The following is a 7,677-nucleotide window of genomic DNA, read 5'->3' as shown; positions in this document are numbered from 1 at the left end:
GGGGGTCATGGGAAGGTTGAGGTCTGAACCTAATGGGGTTATGAGAGACATTTAATGAGACCTTCAATCCCTTTCCCATCATGTCCTCTCCACTTCTACTTGCCTCTGTCAAGACTGTGTTTTTCCTCAGCCAGTGGGCTTCACTAGGACAGGGACATTGTTCTCCCACCCCCATGTCAGAGCTGGCTGCTCTCTTTCCTGCAAATGCCCCTGCCCCCTACCTTGAGAGTGTGTAGAGGGCCTGGAACACAGCTTAGCTCTGGCTTCTTTGCTCCAACATAAGTGTCTGAAGGGCCTTGGCACCAGGAATGGCGAGCAGGGCTGGAGAGGTTGTTGCTCTTGGGTGCTACAAAGGTTTCCTGGGGAAGTATGGCAGGTCCAACACCTCTGCATTCCTCCAGTGCTTGGCACTTCTGCTCTTCCCAGACATACACCTGAGTCTGAGAAATGGGGAAGAGAGTGAGGGATTATTTTTACTAACGTGAAGATGAGGAAACTGAGGTTCAGAAATGGCAAGGTATTTGCCTATGTCCATGTAGTAGCTCGGGAATTGAGTCAAGGGTGGGCCCAAGTCTGGGGTGGGGTATGCTTGTCCCCAGGTTGCCTGGGATGGGGCAGGATTGTGTGGACTGACCGGCCCTCCCTCTCCCATCCTTTCCCCAGGGAAAGGCCTGCTGGTCCTCGAGGGGCCCAAGTGGTTCCAGCACCGCAAGCTGCTCACACCTGGCTTCCATTATGATGTGCTGAAGCCCTATGTGGCCGTGTTCGCTGACTCCACGTGTGCCATGCTGGTGAGCAGCCCTGCCAGGCTCCTGGAGGCTGTGGCTGCCGGCCAGCCCCTCCGCATCTCCAGTTTTCCCTGGAGAAGGGCAGTGAGGAGAATCGCTGAGGCCCAAGGCCCCCTTCTGCCTGCAAGAGCAGTGCTGAGCCTTCTGTGCCTGACACCTGCTGCCTGCTGGTGCTGACCAGGTGCTGAAGGCCCGAGTGGCCAGGCAGCCCTGGCCCTTGTCTCCACCAGGAGACACAGCCCTCCCTTACAGACCGAAGTGTCTTTGTGGGGCCTCAATAAGGCTCCTTCTGTAGCAGAGTTGAGGGCTCCCTGCATTTGAGGGTGTTAGGAAGGCCTTTCACATCTAAAAGTGTCTCCTCCTCATTCTCAGCCCACCTCAACTATCTAAAACACCGCCATTGGCAACTCATCTCTAAAAGGGATGCCAGGTGTCAGGGGTCAGGATCAGGGTCTCAGCCTGATAATCCCCAGAGCTTACCCAGGCTAGTATCTTCCCTTGCAGGAAACTCCTCCCCAGCATGACTGCAAGGCCTGACTTACACACAGACTATGCTGGGGAGCTCACCACCCCTCGGGTCTCCTCTTCCCTTATGTGCAGGCTGCCCTGGCTGGGAGAGAGTGTCTGTGTGCGCTGTGCAGGGCCTGCCTTTTGGTCCTGCCCTCTGGGCCTGAAGCCCCTACCCACCCTAAACCCCCACACTCCAGCAGGATGGAGGCCAGGCCAAGGACTGGGGGTGCATGGGGGGAGGACAGGCTGTGGGTTCTGGAGGACAGGGGTGGGTCACCCAGTGCGGCTGGCCCCCCACGTTACCTTCCATCTCTGGGCTCTAGGACAAGTGGGAGGAGAAGGCTCGGGAGGATAAGAGCTTTGACATCTTCTGCGACGTGGGCCACATGGCGCTGGACACGCTCATGAAGTGCACCTTCGGCAAAGCAGACGGTGGCCTGAGTCACAGGTCAGGGGGCGCTCGGGCTGACCACACTGTCCACCCCAGCCAGCCCAGAGGGGAGACTTGGCAGGACTCCTGGGTCCTGGGCTGAGAGGCGATAGGTCCTGCCCTAGGGAGCTGCAGCTCAGGGGGAGCCGGGCCCTGCCCACAGCGGGAGACAGATGCTGGCTTTAGCGGGGAGGCTTAGGGACAGGGAGAGGAAGGGCGGAAGGCGCGGCGGTCGGGGTGGACTCTGGAGTGCAGCTGCTCGGGCTCTGCTGGAGGTCGGTGTCAGCCCCCACATCTCCGCTGTGCAGGGACAGTAGCTACTACCGGGCGGTCAGTGAGCTCACTCTGCTGACGCAGCAGTGCATGGAGTCCTTCCAGTACCACAACGACTTCATCTACTGGCTCACTCCCCACGGCCGCCGCTTCCTGCGGGCCTGCCAGGTGGCCCCCGACCACACAGGTGGGCCTTCGCCCAGGGCCCACCCACAGGCAGCCCGGCTTCTGGTCCAGCTCCTCCCGGCCCCTCTGGGGTCCTTCCCACTGCAGGAGCTCGGTTCCCGTAGGGCAGAGGATGGGTCCCCAGGCAGCGACACCCTGTGCTCTGGCTCAGACCAGGTCATCAGGGAACGGAAGACAGCCCTGCAGGAAGAGAAAAAGAGGGAGAAGATCCGGAACCGCAGGCACCTGGACTTCCTGGACATTCTCCTGGGGGCTCGGGTGAGCGCACGCCCACCTGGGAACTGGCGCCACGGGGTCTGCAGACCATCTTCCCAGGACAGGGCTCACTGGACAGCAGCGGGGCTGTTAACCATTGTCCTCCTCTTTGCCCAGCAAACATGGCCTGTTCCTTGTCCCATGACACATGTCAGCACAGGCTCAGAGGTGGGAAGGTGCCGGGTGTGGCTGGCCGTGGCGCTGGGGAGAGATGTCCTAGCAGGGAGGTTGGGTCACATGCGCGAAGGCCTGACGACCAGCTCTAGACTTCTAAGACTGAGAAGAATCTCAGCACCCCAGAATCTTAGAGTTTCTGCATTTGTTTACTCATTCACTCACTCATTTATTCATTCAGTTGATCCTTTATTCATTCAACCACAAACTGACTGAGCCCTACCCTGGGTCAGTTCCTGTGCTAGGGATGCAGAAGATGAGAAAGACTTGGCCCTTCCCTCTAGATGCTTATAGTCTAGTGGAGGAGACAGGAGGTGGACATTGACAGAGATCTCTTCCTCTACCTGGTGGCATTCTGTGTGTCAAGTGAGCATAACTGACAGTCAGGGCTGGGTAACGTCACAGGTCACTTGGCCTGAGGGATCAGGGAAGGCTTCCTGGAGTAGGAGGCATCTAAGCTGGGCTTGGGAGTACAGATGGGAATCTGGGGAAAGGTTTTAACCCTCAGTCTGAAAAGGAACTGTCCCTCCCTCCCTCCCTTGGGCCTTCATGTGACAACTACTGTTATGGGTTCCTCTTGGTACCCACCTCAAATGCCTTGGGCCGTCTTGTTGTACCTCCGGTGACCCAGGATGAAGATGGGATCAAGCTGTCAGACGCAGACCTCCGGGCTGAGGTGGACACATTCATGTTTCAAGGCCATGACACCACCACCAGTGGCATCTCCTGGTTTCTCTACTGCATGGCCCTGTACCCCGAGCACCAGCAGCGTTGTCGGGAGGAGGTCCACGAGATCTTCGAGAACTGAGACTCCTTCCAGTGGAGAGTGAGGCTGCAGTCTGTCCTGCTCAGCCCCAGGGAAGGCCTGTGCCCATGCTGTCTGCTGTCATCCTTGGATGACACAAGGCCACCCTGGAAACCAGGTGAGGGTGGTGGCAGCTCTCCTGTTCCCTCCACTGAATGGCTTTTTTTTGGGAGCTGTGCGTGGACGCACCCCTGAGCCAATTCTCCCACAAAGGAGCCTTTTCAGGTGTGAGTCATGAGAGAAGGTTGTCAACAGGAGGCTGATGTCCTGTGTGTTGACTCCGTCAGATGGCAGAACCTGACTGCCCTTCTGGTTCCTGGATAGAGCAGGGAGCTCTGGGAGAGAAACAGAGCTGGGAAAGCCAGGGGAATTGATCCCTCCACCTGCCTTGGGACGGTGGCCTGCAGCCTCCAGACTCCTCGGGGGAAGGAGAAAAGTCTGTTTCGAAACTCCATCACTGAAAATCTTTCAATTGTTCTCTGGGATTGAACTCATCAACACGAGACCAATTGGAGCTGACCTCTCTCTGCAGCATGATCTCTGGGAATCTCCCACAGGCTCTGCTCCCACCTCTGCCCTCACATCCCTCTCTCCCTGCCTCCTCCCCACAGGCCTTCACATCCCCTCTCTCTCTGTGCTCCACGAGGCCGGCACACAGCAGGGACATGGAATATGCTCAGTCGTTGGGAGAAACTTCGGATTCGCTTAGGGACACTGACCTGTAATTCCAGGGTCTAAGATTTGGAGGACGAGTCTTCACTACCCATTTATTGGTCAGATGTTGGAAGCCTCCCAGTGTGTCCAGCCATGTGTCAGGAGGTGTTGGGGGTGCGGGTGGGGAGAGGAGGAGGAGGAGCCAAGTTGCTGCCCCTGGGGAGTTTTTAGAGACAAACTCACATAACCAACAAGCTAGAGAAAACCACAGAATAGGTAAGATTGAGTGGCCCCATGTTGAGGGCAGAGGAATAAGAAGGCGTGGGGCTCGAGTTGGCTTTCTAAGGAGGGGTGAAACTCGGATAGGCAGAGGGAGAGAGAGCTGGGCCCTCCAGTGTGGGTAACAGTGTGAACACAGCCTGAGGCAGGGAGTTAAAATATTTATTTATTTTATTTTCACTTCATTCCATCTAGAACTTGAAGCAACTTAAAGGGCATTTATTTAATAAAATAGTAAAACACAAATGAAAAATGAGGACCAGGGGAAAAAATACCTTAGGGGCTGGGGCTCTCTAATAAGGTGTTGCACAGAGTTATAGTTCTACCACATTCGGGTCTGAGCTTCCTGGTGGCAAAAGGGAAAAGAAAAACATATATATATATATTTATTTGTATATTTATATATATTTATATTTATTATATTTATATATATATTTTAATATATATTATTTTATATATGACTCTCTCTCTCTATATATAGTTTTTTTTTCTTTTTACCTGAGCTTGTCATTGTTCACGCATTTATTACTTCATTTGACCAGTGTGTATCAGCCCTGTTCCAGCTCCACAGGGGAAACCAAACAGAACCTAGAGAACTGTCCCCGTGGGGCTCCTGTGGGGCCCTGGGAGACACAGGAGTGACCTTGTTTGGATGCCTGGGTGCGCATACACCTCTAGGGTCTTGTGCTTTCCTTTCCTAGCAGTGAAGATGAGGGAGGGATGGAGAGGAGTGGAGCTAGAACCCCTGGGCCTGAGTGGCCACGCCATGTCCAGTCTGGCCTGGACACTTGGAGCGCTTGTGTCCCTCTGACTCTCAGGTGTGTGATGGAGGTGAAGGGGATGGTGGGGCTGGGGCCTGCCTTCCCTTGTGACCCTGTGGCTCCGCAGACCCAGAAAGTCCTGGCTGTGTTGTTGGCAGGGATGATCTGGGCAAGATGACCTACTTGACCATGTGCATCAAGGAGAGCTTCCGCCTCTACCCGCCCGTGCCCCGGGTGTTCCGCCAGCTCAGCAAGCCTGTCAGCTCTGTGGATGGCCGCTCTCTGCCCGCAGGTGCATGGGGTGGATTTGGGGATGCTTCTCTGATACTCTCTGTGTCTTTGGCCAAATCTCTGCCCCAGTGGGGAAGAGCTCAGGCTTTGTGTTCGGCTGGTCCCAATCCTGGCTGCACAACGTATGGGTAAATCCCTCTACCGCTAAGCCTCTGTTTCGTCTTCTGTAAAATGGGAATGAGAAGAGTACCTGCTTCACAACATTGTTGACAGGATTAAAGAGACAATACTCATCAGGGCTGTCGTGTACCACCATGCGGGCTGTGCCCTGAACAACTTCAGGAGGCATCATTCACATAGACTATGATGCTGTGCAGTGCACAACCTGTACAACCATGTGAGGTGGCTTTGTAAAGAGTGTTTAACTCTGTATCTGACACATAGTAAGCACCCAATGAGTGGTAGCTGTTACTATTCATAGCATAATCTTATGAATAATATCTTCCCTTGAGAGTCAGTTGATGGAAAGCAGAAAGTGAATAACAGTCCTTGCCAGTCCCACCTCGTGGTGGAGTGGGTTCAGTCCCCCTTCTTTTACTTTCCACAGCCGTCCATGCCAGGTGCTGTGTCCAGTGCTGGGGCTGCAGGAAGCAGGTGTGATGAGGATCAAAAGCCCTTTGATGTGTTGAGGGTGGTCATGCAGTCTCCGTCACTGGCAGCGCTCAGGCAGGGCTGGTGCCCAGTTAGGGGACACTAGGGGATGCTGGTCCTCTGAGGAGGTGGGCCTGGCTGTCCCAGGACCACCTGGTCACCAGGCCTCTGCTCTGCCCACAGGCAACCTGATCTCTCTGCACATCTATGCCCTCCATAGGAACAGCACAGTGTGGCCTGACCCTGAGGTACCCCATCCTTGGGCCAGGGGTCAGGTAGGGTGGGAGGCTGTGTGTGTCCCCCTCCCCCAGGACCTGGCAGGTATTGAAGCAAGGCCTGTCCCCTCAGGTCTTTGACCTCCTGCGCTTTTCCCTTGAGAATGTGGCCAGACGCCACCCCTATGCCTTCATACCCTTCTCCGCTGGACCCAGGTAAGGAGAGGCCCAACATCCCTAGGCCCTAAGGTCTGGGCAGGTGAGGATGGAAGGTGTTGTGGGGGGGCACCATTTTGGGGCACTCTGTGATGAGGAGACCATGCTGGGTTTGTGGTGATCCTAAGGCAGGGTACGTTCCATATTCATGTCCTTGGCAGGTGGTGGGGTGGGTGAGTCCTTCCAAGAGGGACCCCTGAGCCAGAACCCCCATTGTGAATCTACCTGGTCTGGGACCCTCACCACACTCCCAGGATCTGGTTCCTAAGCCCAGGTCAATCAATCGATCAGCCAATTGTTCACCCCAAAATAATTATTGGTTTTGTTGGCCACTGAGGTCACTGGGTCCCTCACTCTGTACACCCCACAGCCTGATGCCATTTTGTGCTGTCATCACAGGAACTGCATCGGGCAGCAGTTTGCCATGAATGAGATGAAAGTGGTCACGGCCCTCTGCTTGCTCCGCTTTGAGTTCGCCCTGGACCCCTGCCGACCATCCATCGCGATGCCCCAGCTGGTCCTGTGCTCCGGAAATGGCATCCACTTCCACCTGAAGCCGCTGGGCTCAGGCTCTGGGAAGTAGCTCTGCCGAGAGTAGGGCCCAGACAGCCCAGGCCGTGGCCTGACCCTGGGCACCGCCCTCCCCAGGCTGGATTGTGCAGTAGCTGTGGCTCCCTGCCCTCCGGAGGCTTGTCGATTAGAGGGGGAGTCGGCACCGGCATGGACAATCACCTCGAGGGCAGGGCCATGTGTGTCTATACATGCCTATCATGCATGTATTCTAGAGCTCACTCACTCCTTCCACAAACATATGGTGAGCACCCGCTTCCTGCTGGAATCTTCACTTATCTCCCATAATTGGCAGTCTTCCTAAAATGTAGCAGAAACTTACATCCAGCCTCAGTGACACGGTGAACACAATGGAAGCTGTGCCTGGGGATTCATGGTTGTGAGCAGGCACTCACCCATTCCACGTGACAGAGGGATGGCTTTCGGGGCTGTGCCTTCACTGAGAGGTGTTTCTTTGTTTCACTTTTGTGTGTGTGTTTGGAGTATAACAGAAGTAAGGAAAAATTGCCTAAACCAGAAATGTCGAGAACAATGAATTTCTAAAGCAAACTCCCAAGTAACCACTGCCAAGATCAAGGAATATGGAATATGGTTCCTTGGGTGTGTCTTCTGCCCCTCCTGTGATGGGTTTTTGCGGCACTCCTGCCATCGTCAGCGTCTGTGTCACAGTCACCTGGCA

The 7,677-nt window shown here is 55.1% G+C and overlaps 1 protein-coding gene across 1 annotated transcript; it reads left to right on the top strand.

Annotated features, from left to right (window-relative positions):
- Positions 1 to 770: 770 nt before the first annotated feature.
- LOC147914055 (cytochrome P450 4B1-like) lies at positions 771 to 7,305 on the top strand. The gene is given in 9 exon segments (XM_087445993.1): positions 771 to 791; positions 1,622 to 1,746; positions 2,037 to 2,188; positions 2,339 to 2,445; positions 3,248 to 3,453; positions 5,274 to 5,407; positions 6,181 to 6,245; positions 6,346 to 6,428; positions 6,828 to 7,305. Coding segments are annotated over 9 exon segments (1,062 nt in total). The 5' UTR covers positions 771 to 785; the 3' UTR covers positions 7,012 to 7,305.
- Positions 7,306 to 7,677: the final 372 nt, after the last annotated feature.

Source organism: Ceratotherium simum, chromosome 22, assembly GCF_057802395.1.
Source record: "Ceratotherium simum simum isolate JZ-2026a chromosome 22, ASM5780239v1, whole genome shotgun sequence".
Taxonomy (NCBI): Eukaryota; Metazoa; Chordata; class Mammalia; order Perissodactyla; family Rhinocerotidae; genus Ceratotherium; species Ceratotherium simum.
The sequence above is the reverse complement of the archived record's forward strand: the minus strand, read 5'-3'. Positions and strand labels throughout refer to the sequence as shown.